The sequence below is a fragment of the Rhinolophus sinicus genome, chromosome 17 (genome assembly GCF_057876585.1).
Source record: "Rhinolophus sinicus isolate RSI-liver-muscle chromosome 17, RSI-T2T, whole genome shotgun sequence".
Taxonomy (NCBI): Eukaryota; Metazoa; Chordata; class Mammalia; order Chiroptera; family Rhinolophidae; genus Rhinolophus; species Rhinolophus sinicus.
The window spans coordinates 100,167,393-100,185,477 of NC_142517.1; the positions used below are offsets into that span (position 1 = coordinate 100,167,393).

At 34.5% G+C, this 18,085-nt stretch overlaps 1 protein-coding gene across 4 annotated transcripts in view; it reads right to left on the reverse strand.

Annotated features, from left to right (window-relative positions):
• EIF2A (eukaryotic translation initiation factor 2A) overlaps nucleotides 1-18,085 on the reverse strand; it is a 37,362-nt gene that overhangs the window by 12,797 nt on the left and 6,480 nt on the right. For 2 of the 4 annotated variants that reach the window (XM_019748897.3, XM_019748898.3), the window contains exons 2-8: nucleotides 15,372-15,441; nucleotides 10,463-10,537; nucleotides 6,682-6,781; nucleotides 6,229-6,311; nucleotides 3,435-3,508; nucleotides 3,146-3,290; nucleotides 2,821-2,937 (exon numbers count right to left, since the gene is read on the reverse strand). In XM_019748897.3, the coding sequence (XP_019604456.3) occupies nucleotides 2,821-2,937; nucleotides 3,146-3,290; nucleotides 3,435-3,508; nucleotides 6,229-6,311; nucleotides 6,682-6,781; nucleotides 10,463-10,537; nucleotides 15,372-15,411 (634 nt within the window). In that variant the 5' untranslated portion in view covers nucleotides 15,412-15,441. Of the gene's footprint in view, nucleotides 1-2,820; nucleotides 2,938-3,145; nucleotides 3,291-3,434; nucleotides 3,509-6,228; nucleotides 6,312-6,681; nucleotides 6,782-7,830; nucleotides 7,950-10,462; nucleotides 10,538-10,826; nucleotides 10,916-15,371; nucleotides 15,442-18,085 lie in introns of those variants that run through there. The other 2 variants (XM_019748894.3, XM_074333702.2) reach the window with 2 other exon arrangements.

The following is an 18,085-nucleotide window of genomic DNA, read 5'->3' on the forward strand; positions in this document are numbered from 1 at the left end:
CAATGACTACACTGAAAATAGAATGGAGAGAAATCAGCGTGGAAACTTTGTGAAGCCTAGCCTGCAAGAGGTCATGACTTGGGCGAAGAATTCATGGGATAAAATCACTGACAGCTGTGTTGCCAATGCACTACAGGCAGGCTACATGGACAAAACGTGCTCCTTTAAGGAGAGCTCTATTGCTGAACATGAGTGACTGGGGACAATGGTTCTACAGGAAATGGAGTCACAAGAAATTCAAGCCAGAATTTGGGGTTTGGAGAGTTATGACGATGTTCCAGAAAAAGATGACATGACTGTATTTGAATAAATGTAGATTTTTTTACATGAATAGATGTAGATTGTTATGCTTGAATAAATGTAGGTTGTTGTACATGAAAAAATAAGACATCCCTGAAAATAAGCCCTAATGCATCTTTTGGAGCAAAAATTAATATAAGACCCAGTCTTATTTTCGGGGAAATACGGTAATATGTAATCATAAATTTACTTAAGAACTGGAAATGAATCTTAATTATTTCTTTTACACTTTGGCAATGTGGGTTCATAGCAGCATAAGTTATTACTACTATTAATAAATAGTTTTTATTCAAAGAGATGGTAATATATGCACATAGTAGTAAAAACATAAACTATATAAAAAGACAAGCCACAAAAATAAGTCCCTCTACACAAAGGCCAGATTAGATTTCTTGGATGTCCTTTCAGAATGTTATCGTTGAAATTAAGTATCTCTCGCTGAACGCGCGTGCACACACACACAAACCTCCAAAGTTCTAAACCTTGTTGTTGCATTTAATACTCTATCTTAGAGATTTTTTCATATAAGCACATTAAGATCTGCCTCCTTAATTCATTCATTCATTCAATCATTTATTTATACCTCATTCTTTTTCAGTTGCACTGTATTCTATTACTAACCTTGCTGCATATACTCCACTGTGAGTGTTCAAATACATCTTTAGGAGTGAAACTGCCTGGTCAAAGGGCGTATCCACTTACTTGAAAACATACCATCAAGAGGCCCTTCAAAGAAATTGTACCAATTTACACTATTAATAGTGTTTCATAGTACAGATTTCCCCCTCACTCTTCCTCATGCTGTGTAGTTTCATATTTTATCTTTGCCAGCCTACTAAGGTGAAAAACTGTGTCTTGTTTTTCTTCCTATTTCTTTTATTATAAGCTAAGTACCTTTTAATATATTTACACATAATTTCATTTCTTTTTCTGTGGACTACTTTTTACTGTCTCATGCCTATTTTTTCTCTCCAGTTATTGGACTTTTATTGATTTACTTGATATAGTAACAGAGTTCACCTTTTCTCATACTTACTCTTTGCCTGTCTAAAAAACGTTTTCCCCAATTTTTTGTTTGTTTTGCTTAATTTTCTTTTCTTCTCTCAAGCAGAAATCTATAATTTTTATACATGCAAATTTATCACATTTCCCTTATGACTTATGCCTTGTTTAGAAAGTCTTTCTCTACTTTAAAATTAGAAAAAACAAATTCTCAAATATTTTTTTCTAGTTCTATAGTTTTAAGTATAATTTTTTGGTCCAATTGAAATTTACTTTGGCGAAGAGGCAGCATTATTAACTTTTTATTCCAAACAGCTAGCCAGCTGTCCCCATACCATATATTAAATAATCAATATTTTCCCCCACTGATTCAAATGCTGACTTTATTATGTATCAGCAGTTACACAACTCTGGATCTATTTCTGGATTCTGTTCTGTTCCACTGATTTATCTGTCTATCCATAAGCCAGAGCCAAACTGTCTTAATTACAACTGTCTTATATTTTAATATCTAGTTGTGTCAGAACTCCCCCTGCCCTACTCTTCTTTTGCAATTTTCAAAACATTCTTGCATGTTTATTTTTCAATATCAACTTTAGAACAAGCCTACCCAGTCAAAAAAAAATTTTAAAAAACAACAATCTGCTGGCATTTTAATTTAATTTTAGATCAATTTGGAGAGAAATGACATGTTTATAAAATTCTTATTAAAGGTCACAGTTTGTCCCTCAGTTTAAGTTTTCTTCCCATCAGCTCTACATATTTCTTGTTTTTGTTGCTGCAATATGGAATCTTTCCTTACACTATGGTTTTTAAGTGGCTGTAGTTTATACTGTGACTTCATCTAGATGAGCAGGGATGATTTTGATTTCTCACTGTACAACTATATACTTTATCTTTTGATCAGTTACATTGACTAGGTCTTTCAAAATGTTAAATAATAGTAGAACGGGGAGTCAGCCTTGTTTTGTTTCTAACTTCAATGGAATACATAGTTTTTTGTAAGGAAGGTTACCTTTTACACATTTTATTCAAAATAAAAAAATTAGGAAGTTGCCAGAATTTTAAGACTGTATTATTTTACAGTTATTAGGTTGGTGCAAAATTGTGGTTTAAAAGGTTAAAAATAATTGCAAAACCTGCAATTACTTTTGCACCAACCTAATCATTTAGCTCATCAAAACAAAAAATGCAGTACTAATATTCTTCAGTTGTGAAGATAGCACTAACCTTACTAGATGAATTTACTGCCCTAACAAGTTAAATAAGTCCCAAGAGAACAACTATAATGGAATCACCTCACTCAGCAAGCTCTCTAATTAAGTGCTAGCAGAACTAAATCCTGTCAAAATAAGGTCTGTTTGGAGATGATTTTAAGTTTCTTAAGTGGAAGTTTATCTCAAAGGTTATAAGATATGTGCGTTTTAGCACTTGATCAAGAATTTCGGTGACCTCACTTTTATGGCACAGTATTTCTTACCATCATTTTTATCACAGGAAGACTGTTGAAATACTCACGTAATTGCACTACAGCACTCTCCCCATTGGTTGCAATGTAGTGCAGCGTTTGTTCCCCATAGTAGGAAGCTCCTGTCTTGTCAACTTCCGTACTGGCTATTACCAACACAGCAGTAGCTGTAACAGAAAAAACTTTAATTAGATTTAAAACACAAATTACCCTAATGGTGATTAAAAAAAATAACATGAAAAAATGTAACAGAATCATGTAAGTTTTCATTACATAAGCACTGGTACTTTTTTTCTATACACACAGGAATACAGGAATACAAGTCTAAATCAATACTTGATTAACAAAATGAGAGATAAAATATATTTATCATACCTTTTTTGTTCCACAGCATTGTAACCTTATCTGCCTTAAAGAAACTTTTATTGGCTAAAGCTGCATGGGGTCCATCAAAGTTGGGGTACTGATATAATCTAACAAATGAAGGTGCACCCTTACTTCCTGGAACATAGACGGCCACCTAAGATACACAGATGTAAATCGTTATTTAATTTCTTGAAGCATTTAAACTAAGATGGACATGTTTTTTTTACAGTCACTAAAGACTAAAAAAAGGTTTAATCTCATACTATTCCACATGAGCAGACAAAAACATAGCGATTACCTTGTATGGTTGGGGTCCAGGTGATAACACAAAATCATTAATCTTTTGCAAATGCAATTTATTTGTAATTGTATCTAGAAAAAAAGTAAATGGTTTTAGATTAATGAGAGAAGTTAATAGTATTATGTTAAATTCTGAATGCGTTATAAAAGGTTAATATAACTATACACTAATACTGCTCATTGTAGCCTCATGTAGGTGAGAAAGAGCAACATACTGGGAAAAGCACGGGCTGGAAGCAAGACAGACCTACACTTCAATTCCTACTCAGTCACTTCCTAGCTGAGTGACCCTGGGCAAGTAGTGGGATTATATACCTAACTCTCAGTGATTGATGTTTAAGAGCACAGTGCCAGGCACACAGTAGGTATTCAATAAACGCCTGTTCTCTTCAACCTCTGAAATAAAGTAGTTTTAGAGCCCATTAGATGAGAATGAGGACTCTAGCCTGATACTACAGAATGTGGCTATGGAAGTTCTGTAACTAATTACATGATAATGATGATCACAAGAGTAAAAATGGTTGGTATTTGAGTGCTAACTCTGTGCCAGGCAGTCAGAACCCGTGTTATAAACAATACTGCTCCCCTTGTTAATGGGATCAACAGCTACTACTCTTTCTTTCTTCAAAGTCAGAGATCCACAGCTGTTCAAAGCAGCATACCAAACTGCCCAAATAGCAGTTTCCCTCCTTTGGCCATGCTCACAAAGGGGCAAGTAAGATAAGCAAGCAAGCGAGCACAAAATCAATGGGGTAGAAACGAGTCTCAAAACCAGGAAAACGAAGTGTACGGCTATAATGATTGAACAATACTTCAAATCAGCCAGTATGCCATCTTTGGTACAAGTGAACAGAGTTATCAACTCCTATTCTACTTTAATATACTCAAAAGTGTACAGTCATTAATGGGCTAAGAACAAAAGGAGCTGCCAAACTTTTTCTTTCAATCATTTTCAGTAATCATGTTATTGGTATTGTCATTCTCAGAACACCGTGTGGTTCATGTGGAACAAAGCAAATGAGAAATTATGTGAATGTGATATTCTCAAACTCTCACCCCTGGTATCCGAGAGAACCAGGTTTCTGGTGTTGGCAAAAAGCAATACAGAGATTAAGATAAAAAAACAAAAGAAAAAAAGGCCTAGAAACAATGATTAACCCAGTAGCAATAAGAACCTCTTACACCCAGACTGTGGTCTTTAAATGCCATTTTTCACTAAAAGGAATCAGAGTATCTTGAAGAATTGGCTGATTCTAGGTGTACAGTGGGAAATATACAAGATAATCCTAGAACACCTTAGGTTACCATATAGCAAAGGAGTCATTAAAGACTAATTGACCACGGATAGGATAATTTGAGCATCAATAAGAATAATAATTGCAATGGATTGAAACATATCATATATGTTTAAATCTACAGTTCATGATAATGGGGGTGTAGGGAAACTAATTGGTTGCAATGAAGATTGCTAGAGAAAGAACTCATCACATTAAAAGTGATAAAGGGAAAGAATATTATCCTGCCTTTCCTATGTAAATGGTACCACTAGGTAACCAAACAGTAGATGGGGGAATTTCTCTTTGTAGAAGTAGTACACCTAATAAGCGAGAGGGGAGGAGGGTAATCAGAATATCACCAATTTGCAACCACTCATGAAATAATGAATCGAGGCATAATGTCAGCTAATCCTAAAAAATTAAAGACAGTAAGACAAAATGTGCTTCTTGATAAAAGAATTGAATACTGGCTCATGATACAGCCTTGCCCTCATCTTCCCAAAAAAGAACTTGAAGCTGACCAATTCTAGATTCAAATTAGCTACTGACAGGGGACAGATGAACATTTTAAGTTATAAGATGGAATACAATAGCAAAATTCAAACTATGAGAAGATGTATCGCATAAGTAATCTTGTTTAACTAATAAACTGCAAGGGGAGGAGATGGAGAGGTAACCTATAGCTTAAAAAAAACCTTAAAAGATGTTATCAATCAATTGCAAAGTGAGGAACTTGTTTTGGATCCTGAGTTTTTTTTGTTGTTTTTTAAATTTTTATTTATTTATTTAAGTGTGTTTTTCCAGGACCCATCAGCTCCAAGTCAAGTAGTTGTTTCAATCTACTTGTGGAGGGCGCAGCTCACAGTGGCCCATGCAGGGATCGAACTGGCAACCTCATTAAGAGCTCGCGCTCTAACCAATTGAGCTAACTGGCCATCCCCTGGATCCTGAATTTTAAAAATATATATAATATTTACAATTATTAGCAATTTAAAAACACTGAACAGGTAATTTATAATCTGTGATAATGGTCTTCTGTCTAAATTTTAAAAATTAAAGAGTCCTAACCTTCAGAGATACTGAAATATTTACAGGTAAAATTATATGATCTTTAGAATTTGCTATAGCAGAATAAGAGAGATGGAAGATAGATGGACAAAGTAGGATCGCTTTGATGGTTATTGGGACTAGGTGTCTACTTTTGTGTTTGAAATTCCACACAGTAAAACATCAAAAAATTTGTATCACAGAATTTCAATAGCAAATAAATTCAGAAAGAGATACTAAATGTTTTAATTTAATAGAAATTATTAGATACTAAAAAGTTATTATAAAAGAAAATCGTCGTGTTATAAAATTTCACTAGCAGTTAGATTGACAAGTTATTCAAATGAATTAATATAACAATTATTTATATTATATATTAATATATAGCACTGTATTAATATTAAGAGTATTTTGGAAAATTCTATGTTTATAGTAAATAATAAAATTATTTCATAAATCTTTCCATACTGAAATTGTTGTTTTCAAAGAAGTGGACTTCATTGTTAACATTTCGGGCACAAATAATTTCATCGTCTGACCAGGATGGACACCTACATTGAAAGAAAGAATATAAAAAAACATGTAGACAGATTGTAACATCACATGTTATCATGTAAAAGTTTGCGATATTGTTTACTATTTAAGGAACAATACTTATGATGTTAAGTCAATTATTTATGATGTTAAGTCAATTACTAAGTTTTAGTTACCACATGTAATAAGAAAAATAGTGTTCTTTTTCAATCAAATACTAAACAAAAGAAAGATTAAGTGTTTATTACATTCCTACATACAAAATCCTCGGATCTAGATTTTGATCTGACAAGTTACATTCTAAACCAATACCAAAGAAATAAACATTATGCAATGAAGATATTGAAAATATTTTCTAAATAATTAATATTTAAAGCATTTATTTACCAATTTTGCCCTTTTTTCTGGATGAAAGACTTTAAACATGTCCCAGTTTTCACATCATAAAGTTGTAGGTTGGGAGTCCCAGCTGTGCCATCTTTAGAAGCTGCAATAAAAACAATTTTTTCTTTTTACAATAATTGTCTCCTAACACTAGTAATAAAAGTTTCATTCTTTGAAAAAATTTAACAAGATCATAAACTATCAAGTATGAGAATTGCTTTAAATCAACTTTCCCCATTAGCTTTAATTATGGATTTAATTTCCCATTCCTAAAGCCATGACAGTATGGCAGCTGTCTGAGCAAAAGTTCAGCATTTCTAAAATGAGTTAATTACTACAGATTTTAAGAATACTTAAGAGATTTTTTATTAAGTTAGACATGGTTTGCTGTTAAATGGATTAATTTGTCTTACTATGAAAGCTTGTATGTATAAGACATACACACACACACACACACACACACACACACACACACACACTAAGTTATATGAAACCACTCAAGATTCTCAGCTGCTTTTCAATTTCCCTTTTATTTATTTGGAAAAATAAGATTATTAGAGTCCATGCCTACGAGAAGAACAAACCCAGGTTTATAACCCAACAAGGAATAATGATCATATATTTACTCAACAATATCCATACATAATTTGAAAATGTAATCCCCAATATTTCATTACTCATTTATGAAGCACAGCTATATAAAATGTTCATATAACGTATTATTATATCTCTAAATGTGTTAGAAAATGACACACCACTTCTGATTTTTTGTCATACCATACACATTTTTTAGATGTTGTGTCTACTGTACTTCCTCTTTCATTTATGATGATTATTTAAAATGTTTTTTATTTTAAAGGTTATTATTACTCTTAATATTTGAGATCTTCTCTATTCAGTGGTTATTTACTTCCTAAATTTTGGCTTTTTCTTTTCCTCTATCTCATGATGGATCTTTTTACTTACTATACTTTGAAATTATTTCAAGTCCATTGTATTTGGGGAATACAAGATTCATTGTCAGTTTAAAATATTCACATACTATTTACTATCATAAAGATTAGAATACTTTCCTATAAGGTTGTAAACTGTTTTCTCCCACTGAATTGAACTGGTCCTGTTCGAATGTTGTTATAATTGGAAAATACTTACTAGTATAAGGCTGCCACGTTGCCAGGACAGTGTTTTTTGGCGAGAACTCAAGGCAAACTGCCTTTGGGAGGTCGAAGGAGTGCAGCAGTCCCTTGTTAGTGACATTGAAAATATTTATTCTGGTTTCAAAAGAAATTACTTCAGCAACGGAATACTGTTTTACAATAGCCAGCACTACCCAAGACATTCATACCCCTTTTTAAATACAGATCACTCTTATGTGTTCATTTTTCATGAAAATCAATTTTCAGTTAGTTCTAGAAAATATCCAATAAACACCTTAATGAAAAAAAAACAGTGTACATTTTACCAAAAGGCCCCTATATAAGGCTGGTGTTGAGAAATAATATCAAATAGTAGAAAGACACAATAGATAATTCTACCTTGAGCTGAAAGGGAAACAATAGGCTTTTAAGTGAACAGAGCTAACCTACAGACAAGCTGAGGTATATCAAACCAGAGAAAAGACGTGCTAAAACAAAAGTATATTTTAAAATTTGAGTAAATGGAAGCTGTAGTAGCTGAGGAAGTCAGCAAAGAGACTTTTGACGTCTATTAAAATCTCAGAAGCAGTCTCCAAAAGATGGAACTGTAAGAATCATTGTGGTATGATAATAACATAATTACAATTGTGTAATAAAAGCAATTTCCATTTTTTTGGATGCTTTCTATGTACCATGGTCTAACCACTTTATGTACGTTTCCTGATTTAAGCCTCACAACAGTCTTATAAATGGGCATCATCATCTCCATTTTACAAATGGTGAAACTGAGGCTTAGGAAAATGAAATGATTTGATGATTTACCCAAGATCATATTATGGATAAACGCCAGAGTCAAGCTTTAAAACTAGCTTGGCTGACTTGCTCTTATGGACTCTTTGGGGTTAAAGAAAAATAAGAGATTCCACCTTATTCCAAAAATTGCTTAAACTTACTTTGTTCTACTAAAGTTTGAGGACACTGGGTTAGGATAAGCAGAAATTGGTAACAAATGATTACTGCTTGCTGTTTTAACACATACACACACACACGAGATTTTTTTACAATTTACTGTAAATTACACACTTTAGAATTACATGAAGTTTTCTTTTTTGTTTTTGATAACTTTTAAGAGTTACTGTTAGTTTAATGAAGGGTACTTATTTTAATTAAAAAACACACATATTTAATGAAAAATCAGTTATAGTTTCTGGCTTAGTTAACCATGAACTCAGCAGAGATCACAATCAATACATTACAACTGTTTCTCTTGCCCCAGGAACATTATGTATCATTGTGGCCACAGCACTTTAAGGAAATAAATGCTAGAACCAGGTATAGAAAACATGTATTAAAAAGATACAGCATTTGCGGACATCTTAGAAGGATTCAGAGTTGAATCCAAGTGGGGATATGAATAAAGTATACAAAATAATTAATAATAATTGCCAAGGTAAAAACAGACTTACTCAACAAATCTTAGCTAGTAGAATAGGGATACCTCAAAAAGGTAAGAGGCAATGAAAAGAAGTATGGTATGTCCCATTAGACAGTAAATTTCTATTAACTCGTTACTCAAATAGTATAAACTAAAATATGGATTTAAAAAAATAAAACCCAAATACCCACAATAGGTTACCCTCCACACACACACACACAAAGAAAATTTGAGTACATCCTTTCTTTTCGGCTGAGATTAAGACGGTCAACATGGATAAGCCCCAATATGATTATCTACTTAGTAATTTAAGAGTACTAGTTTATTGGTTGGATTTAATAACTTAAAAAAATAAAAAAAAATATATTTAACCATAAAAGCTAATCTGCCAGCTATTTATAGTCACAAAGTAAATCAATTCAATGTAATCTTTTTAGTACTAATTTTAAAAAATCATGTGTTTGAGCCAATCTGACCTGACAGTTGAAAGACTTCAGAATACATTACCACAGTGGGTGAAAAACACTGGGTAAAAACAACAATAAAAATAACTTTAAATCAAGCAATAAATATTCGGGCATTTTCCTGGTTCTGTGAAATGAAATGTTATAGTGACTATGGAAAGATTAACAAGGATTGGATTTGTTGGTAAAATTATAAGCATTTAATCAAAACTTATTGTTTTGCAGACCAATTGTGTAATCTGATTATTTTATGTAATATACACTATACTAAACATACTTTTGAATAACTTACAGATACTTAGATGATATACTTTTATATACAATAAAACTAATAACTGCAGATAACTGTTATTAGTTTAACATCAAAGCTATAAAGTATTTAAATCCAAAGTATACAAGCAAAGAATTATTCTCTAAATGTTAGTGCAGAACTTAAGTAACCCTAACCAATAACTTAGAACACTATTTAAAACAACCTCTCAGCTTCTTCAGCATTAAATTAATGCCCTTTATCATATATTACTTTTTAATTTGAAGTAACTAGATAACTCAAACAAGTCATGACACACAAATAGAAACTAACAACTTTGGAGGTATTCTATGGAAACTATGTTGGAGATAATACCTAACTGCATCATGACATTAAAAGATGAACTTTATTAATAAGACCCAAATACATATTCAAACAATGCCAGTTATGCTTTATACTCATGACACATACATAAACTGTTACATAAACAGACACTAACTTTTCTCCGTTGCCCCAGGCAAACAAGGTCCCATCCTTACTAAAGGTATAGACTTTGCAATTTTTCCCAGATTCCCTGAAAAGGACAAGAAAAAAAAGTTAAATTAATAAGCATTAATGCTTCTCTAAAAATCCACAATTTTACTACAATTTAATGACTAAGAACTTACATAAACTTTAGAAAATAATTCAAAATATTTTAGTCTACCAAAATACTTTCTCTCTTAAAATGCAACTACTGGAAAGTAAACTAGAAATTGATTTTATGCCAACAGATCAATCTTAAGAAAGAAAACCAGCCCTTTGGGTGAATATCTAGTTTGTGTGACAACCCAAAAATGTAAGTGAAAGAATGTGCAAGTTACCAGCCTTCAGCCTGGGTACTGAGAGGGCTGAAGGATTTGAAAATGGATACTTTGTGAAGAATGACCTGAACCATCTGCATAACAAAACAATGGTGGCCAAGAAGTGCTCCTGGATTTGAAGGGCAAACACCTTCCATCAGTTTCTCATGTGTAGACAGAACGTATAACAAGAGGATCTTCCCATTAAACAATTATGCAGATGCAGGATTCTGTATAAAAACAGACGTGAAAATCGGACTTCTTGGCAATATTCTATCAAATGATCAAAACTCTAAGTACTGTTTCTCTGAATTGGCGATAACTAATGAAGAGCCAAACAGAAATGTGTATGTGTGTATATGTAGTGTCCATATGTATAGTTACAACATTAGATCAGAACTTCATGGCTAATAAATATTTGAATTATTAAATAACAGTGCTTGAGAACTGACCAGTAAACCCCTCTTAGACTAGATACTTGCTATCTTTGCATTAATTCATCTGAAGATGACATTTGTGTTTCTGCAATCACGCAAAAATGGTGGCTTATACTCAGTTTCTGGTTACTGCAATATTATTATTCTCTTTCATATTTGGTTGGTACAAAAGTAACTGTGGTTTAAAAGGTTAAAAATAATTGCAAAAACCGCCATTATTTTGCACCACCCTAATAATAAACAGCCATGAGCAAGATGCCCTCCACCCTATACTTGTGCAACTCATGGTTTGTTTGTTTTTTTATTAAAAAAATTTTTTTTTTTAATTCGGGAATATTGGGGAACAGTGTGTTTCTCCAGGGCCCATCAGTTCCAAGTCATTGTCTTTCAATCTAGTTGTGGAGGGCGCAACTCAGCTCCAACTCCAGTCGCCATTTTCAATCTTTAGTTGCAGGGGGCGCAGCCCACTATCCCATATGGGAATTGAACCGGCAACCTTGTTGTTGAGAGCTCATGCTCTAACCAACTCAGCCATCCGGCTGCCCCAACTCATTTTTGAACCTTAAAGCAGAATTTTACAATTATCATATTAAATTCCACCCAGGTTTTGGCTCATTGTTCCAGCCTACTGAGATCTATTTACATCTTGATTTTCTCTTTTGAAACATTAGTCATTCCCCCAGAAAATAAACAAATAAATAAACAAAATAAAACAATAGTCATTTCTTACAGATTTATGGACTGTACACATTATAAAACATCACCGTAAGCTATCATCTAAATAAATTATGAGAGTGTTGAATGAGCTCTGGACAAGATCCTGTGGCTCACCAATAGTCCGTGTCTCAAACTACAATCAACTCATTAATCAGCTGATTTCACAGCTCTTAACCAATGACAACTCTGTCATTATCGTCATCCAACCAAAAGACGTTGTCATTTCTCAGTACTTTGTTAAAATCATGTTCGTAGTTCTATTCTGATGTGTCTGGAAATTCTACTAAGAAAGGAAATGAGATAAGCTTAAAATAATTTGTTCTTAGCAAGTTCATTTTGATTCCAATAATCACTCCTTTATCTCAATGATTTTAAATTGTCCTTTCAGTAACTCATTCGAGAATTGTGTTTAAGATTGAAGGTAAGCTGACTAGACTATAGTATCCAGAATTTAATTCTTTTCTTACTCTTGGCAATGGGAAGTTTTGTCTATTTCCTTGTGGTACAATCTTTTAAACGAAATATTTCAAATATAGACAAAAATAGACAAAAAGAATGATAAGCCACGTATGAACCATTACCAAGCTTAAACAATTATTAACTCATGGCCAAATTTGTTTAATCTACTCCCTTCTTTTAATTTAATGCTAGAATATTTCAGAGCAAAACAAGATCGCATATCATTTTACTCTCTACTTCAGTATGCATCGCTAACTGATGAGGACATTTTAGAAAAACAATCACCACTATGCCACTTAATTTCATAAAATTACCAATAATTCCTTACTATCTTTTAACACCCAGTACTTGGATGTGTGGGTTTTTAAAAGCTCCCCGGGTCATTCTAATGTGCAGCCAAATATGAGAACCATTCATCTAAAAGCTTGATTAGAACCAGTTTTTGTTTTTGTTTTTTTTAAATCTTCATAGACGGTAAGTACCATGTAGCTCCTACTGCCAACTCACCAGGAGACACAGAATGAATGTCTCCTTGTTCTACTCTTGTGATGCTTAGATTGCACTGGACTCATTATGTGCCTCCTCCGAGTCCCTGGGCCTCCCTATCCCACATGTCAGCTATCAGTGAAGAGGCCTGGCTACCTCATCTCCCACCAACCACTGTTGTCTCAGACTCTCCAGGAGTGAGGACCCCATTTCAGCATGGCTCCCACTATGCCTACCGCAGCAGCAGGAAGAAGCTCTGGCATTCAGATTCAACCCGAGCAGACCAAGAAGCACTGGGGCAGGACATAAATGTCTTACCCTTCCTCTCCACCACAGACTGTTTGGAGACACAGTGGTTCCATATAGCCTCTCTGAGACATTCTGCATCACCCAGCAACCTGGAGCCTGGCTGTATTCCAGGAATCTACGGGCAGCTCAGTGCATCTCATGCTATATTCACTTTCATTTCTTTGCCTCATTCCCTTTTCTCTTCTTTCTTACTGTCTTGGGATTGCACACCTCAATGAAGTGCAGCACAAAAGCTTTGACACCCTTCTTGTTTTCTAGAGCAGTACTTTTCAAACATTAATGTACATACAAATCACCTGAGTGTCTGGTTAATATTCTGATTCTGGGTATGGACTGAGATGCTACATTCTGCACTGGCTCAAGGTGATACCAGTATGGTTAGTCTTAGGCCTACACCTCCTGAAACAAGGTTTTAGAGAACTGGGTCTAATAAGAAATTGGTCCATAGATTCAGGTGACGTCAGCCTGATTACAAAGCTCCTACCAACAGTTCACTCCCAGTTTCAGTAGCTTTTAATGATCATTAGCCTAGGTCAGTGCTTCTCAAAGTGGGGTCCCCAGACTCACAGCATTAGCATTACCTGGGAATTTGTTAAAAATTCCAATTCTTGGGCCCACCCCAGATTTAGTGAATCAGAAAATCTGGGGAGAGAACAGCAACCTGTGTTTTAAAAAGCGTTTCAGATGATTGTGACGCATGCTGAAGTTTGAGAACCACTGATACGTGTCTTCTCGAGGATCATAAAATAAGCATTATCTAGTCCCATCATTCCTTCTCTTTTGTTAACTGGAATTCCATAAAACAGTTTTCCTCACCAACAATTTGGTTACGCTGAAAAAGTTTGTATGGAAAAGGCAAGATAAATGCTGATTCCTCCTTTTTATTGATCAATTTTCAAGGAAATGACCAAGGACCACATCAACTTTTAATAGTGACCAATAAGATTTAGAAGAAGGGGGATTTTGGGGGGAGTGTTTATATACTTGCCATATCTTAATCCTTTTATTCATAATTCTTTCTAATGCTCAGACTTTCCCATTAAGTTGGTGTGAACCCTTCAAGTTGACTCCTGTGACCCCTTAACAAAACTGTTAGTCTTTTATAGCTTCCTTGTTTTCTGCCATCACATGTCTGTCTCTAGCTCAACTTGTACATTTTCTGTCCCAGACCTGGAATTGACCACTTCTCTAAGAAACTGGTTCCTGTTAGTGAAGAATGGTGTTCAGAGATCACAATCTGTGAGGCAGAGGTATTCACTATTATTAGGTTATCACTGCTTCTAGACCTTTTCAATGGACAGAACTAGGAAGTAGTAGTGATTTTATGATAACAACAACAACAAAAAAACCCCCACAAAAAACAAAAACATGAGTTCATATTGACATATGTAAGTCTATCCCTTCACTGTTATGCTGAAAATCTTGGTTCCTAATGACATTATTATAATTATTTATTTGTTTTATCCTAAAGTAGATTTAAAAATGACAGTATCAATTTTCTGTTAACAATAAAATTATTGAATGCATTTAAGAATTTTGCAGGTCATCATATGGTTATGCCTTCAACTTAATATAAAGCTAGGTTCACCTGCTTCCATTTTGTTTTAAAATTTAAAATAACATGGTCAAAAGTCAAAACTATATACACCAACGTTCATTCATAGACAGGTCCCCTGCATTCTGTAACTCTCTCTCCCTCTATAACTTTGATTCATTTTTGGTTTACCAATTCATTGATTCTTTTTGAGAAAAATATATCTGTCTAGCTTTATATTTTATATATTTTTCCCATATTTCCTTCCTTTTTTGTACCCTTTTCACTTCGTGATTTCATGAAAATTAGAGGCAGTGGTTTGGCTATCATATTTGCAAGTTTTTCATTTCCTAAAGATAAAATTCTTCCAAGCTAGAGGCTTGAACTCAATTACACTATTGTCTATACATTTTCTTCTAAACATGCTTATTTAAGCTATTATTTTCAAATCTAAGGCTTATTTTTCTTGATAGAGAATATGCATTCTTTCCACCTTCTATTAATTATTCAATATGTTCCTAGAACCTACCCAATCTTTTTCTTTCTTGTTCTGTAACAACAACAAAATAATTTACAACGTATTACATAGTCCCCTATAACATCACTCAACAAAACAAACCGTACCTCGGAAACACTGTGCTTTCTGTAAAATGTGGTGGTCCATTCACCATGTACAGGCCTTCTGATCCTCGGACTAAAGAAATAAAATGGAAAGAACCACGACTTTGTTAATACTCAGTTATCACATCTGTCTTAAAAAGCTTTCAGTCAAAATATTCATGAAATTATTAAACATGTCTTAGAATTACAGGATATTAGCGTTAAAAAGGCAACTTTTTTTACCCTTTTACATGATATCATATAACTGCTGAGAAATAAATCTTCCCCAAATCCTTATGTTGAAACCCGAATCCCAATGGGATACTATTTTGGAGGTAATTAGATGTGAGAATGGACCGCCCACGAATGGGCTTAGTGCCCTTACAAGAGCTCAGAGAACTAGCTCGCTCTCTCTGCCCTGTGAAGATCCAGTAAGAAGCTGGCAATCTGCAACGTGGCAGAGGGCCCTCACCGGAGCCTGACCAGGCTGGCACCCTGATCTCAGCCCTCCAGCCTCCAGAACTGTGAGAAATAAAGTTCTGTTGTTTATATGCTATGGTACTTTGTTATAGCAGCCCAAACTAAAACAGGTAATACCCCTTATTTCTTTTCCAATAAAGCACATTCATTTAGTCTATAGGGAGACTACTTCAATATACCCACGTTTATCTATTTTACAAGAAATCTATGTGTGTGCACTGAGATATAACATTCATACTTACATTCCTTCATTCAAATGGAAAAACAAAGTGATCTCAGTACTATGTTTTCACGTTATTTTAACCTCATTTTCAGAATGTGTGGATGTTGGAAACAGATTTAAAAGCTGAGCCTAAATTCAATCTTGGTTGCATCTGCTTACTCTCTCAAGCAACTTTTATAAATAAAAACTCAAAATGTTAACGGCCATCAGTGAAAGGTAGTTGGTGCTGCAATAGAAAGGACGTGAACTCCAAGGCAGACTTGCATTCCTATCCGGCTGCGGAACCCTGCCTGCGTCACTGTGTCTGTGCCCTAATCTGTAAAATGGAAACATTAGAACACAGGGTGGCTGTGTGCTTCATATAAAATAATGACATGAAAATGTAGTATGTATTCCAAATTCTTAAAAAATGCAGCGCATTATTAATATATTTATAATTTCTCAAACTAAGAGAGCAAGTGGGTTTCAACGCATTCATTTCCAAAGCCCCCAATGACACTAATATCCTGAAATATTAAATGGGAATAAAATTCAAGATTAAATAAGCAAAAATATCTATACAACTAGATTACACTTTTTAATTTTTTTTTAAATTTTTATCGTTTTAACTAAATTTATTGGGGTGACAGTGCTTAGTAAGATTACATAGGTTTTACGCGTACAATTCTATATCATCTATATATCACTCGTGTGCTTATCACCCAGAGTATACTTTTGAAAGTGGCTGAATTAGAAGCTTCTAAGGCTGAACCAACTCAATTCATCTAGTCAACAAATACGTAGTTGGAAAAACTACCTCCCAGATCCTACGTTGAGTAATGGAGACACAACAGGGAGGAAAATTCGCCTTGTCCCTGACTTGATTAATCAAATAATTAGTCAAATATATGGAATTCTCTGTGTTTAGTGCTACAAAGGAAAGATATAGGGGGCTAACAGAGTGAATAACAGAGTTTTGATCTAAAAGTGGAAGGTTATGGAATGTGTCCTTGAGTAAGTCATTTGTGTGCTAAGATCTGAATGATGAACAGGAGTTACCAAGCGAAGAGAACAGTAACAAGTGCAAAAACTCCACGGCAAGAGAGGTGAGGAAGCATCAGAAGAATGGAAAGAAGGCCTGTGTGGCTGGAAGGCGACGCAGCTAGAAAAGAAAACAGGGCACAGACCACGCAGAATTTCATGGCCTAAGTTAGGCAACACTGGTCTGTCGCCTAAGAATGGTGGGAAACTTCAAAAGGGTTTTAAGCAGATTTCTAAAACTAGATTTGCATTTTGAAAAGGTCAATCTGATACACTGTAGAGAATGACCTGAAAGGGAGTAAGAGTGGATGTGAAGTGACTATTCAAGATGATTCTGCTGTAGTCCCTCAGGAGAGATGAAGGAAACGGACTAAGGCGGGGCAGTGAACACAGAAAGTGGAGAAGGAGTGTTCAGTACTTAGGAGATAAAACTGACAGGACTAGGTGACAAGTTACTATTTTATCAGCTAGAATTCTTGCTAGTAGCAATAAGAGCTGAAAAGAAGAAAAATTGTACGGAGGTCCACGGTCATGATTATAGCTGCTTTCTGCCAGCTGTTCACAAATCTACCCTTCTTCTCTTGGTTCCTGGGAAAACAGCAAACCTGGTAGACAGGGGCCACTCTGGGCTCCAACTCTGATCCACATTTTCTTTCCTTTCTCCAGGGACAGTTCTCAGAACACTAACATTCCACCTGAGAATTAACTCGTGCAGCTTTCAGAGACTGAAAGTAATATAATGTACAGTCTCAAAGTAAGTATTTTAAGGTTAGAATGAAAATAAAAGAGCCACTGATGAACGAGATGTGCCCTCATGGAGCTTCCAATCTAGTGGAGAGATGGAAGATAAGTAAACACATAATTGAACGGTGACTTTCTTGTTAGACATCCACAAATAAATTATACAACTGGATACGGTATTTCCTCATCTGCAAAGCACTGGGCTGAGTGGCCAAACCTTTGAGGGTAGTTTGCCCTTGAGCAGAATGGAGCCTAGCAAAGTATTCTGCATATA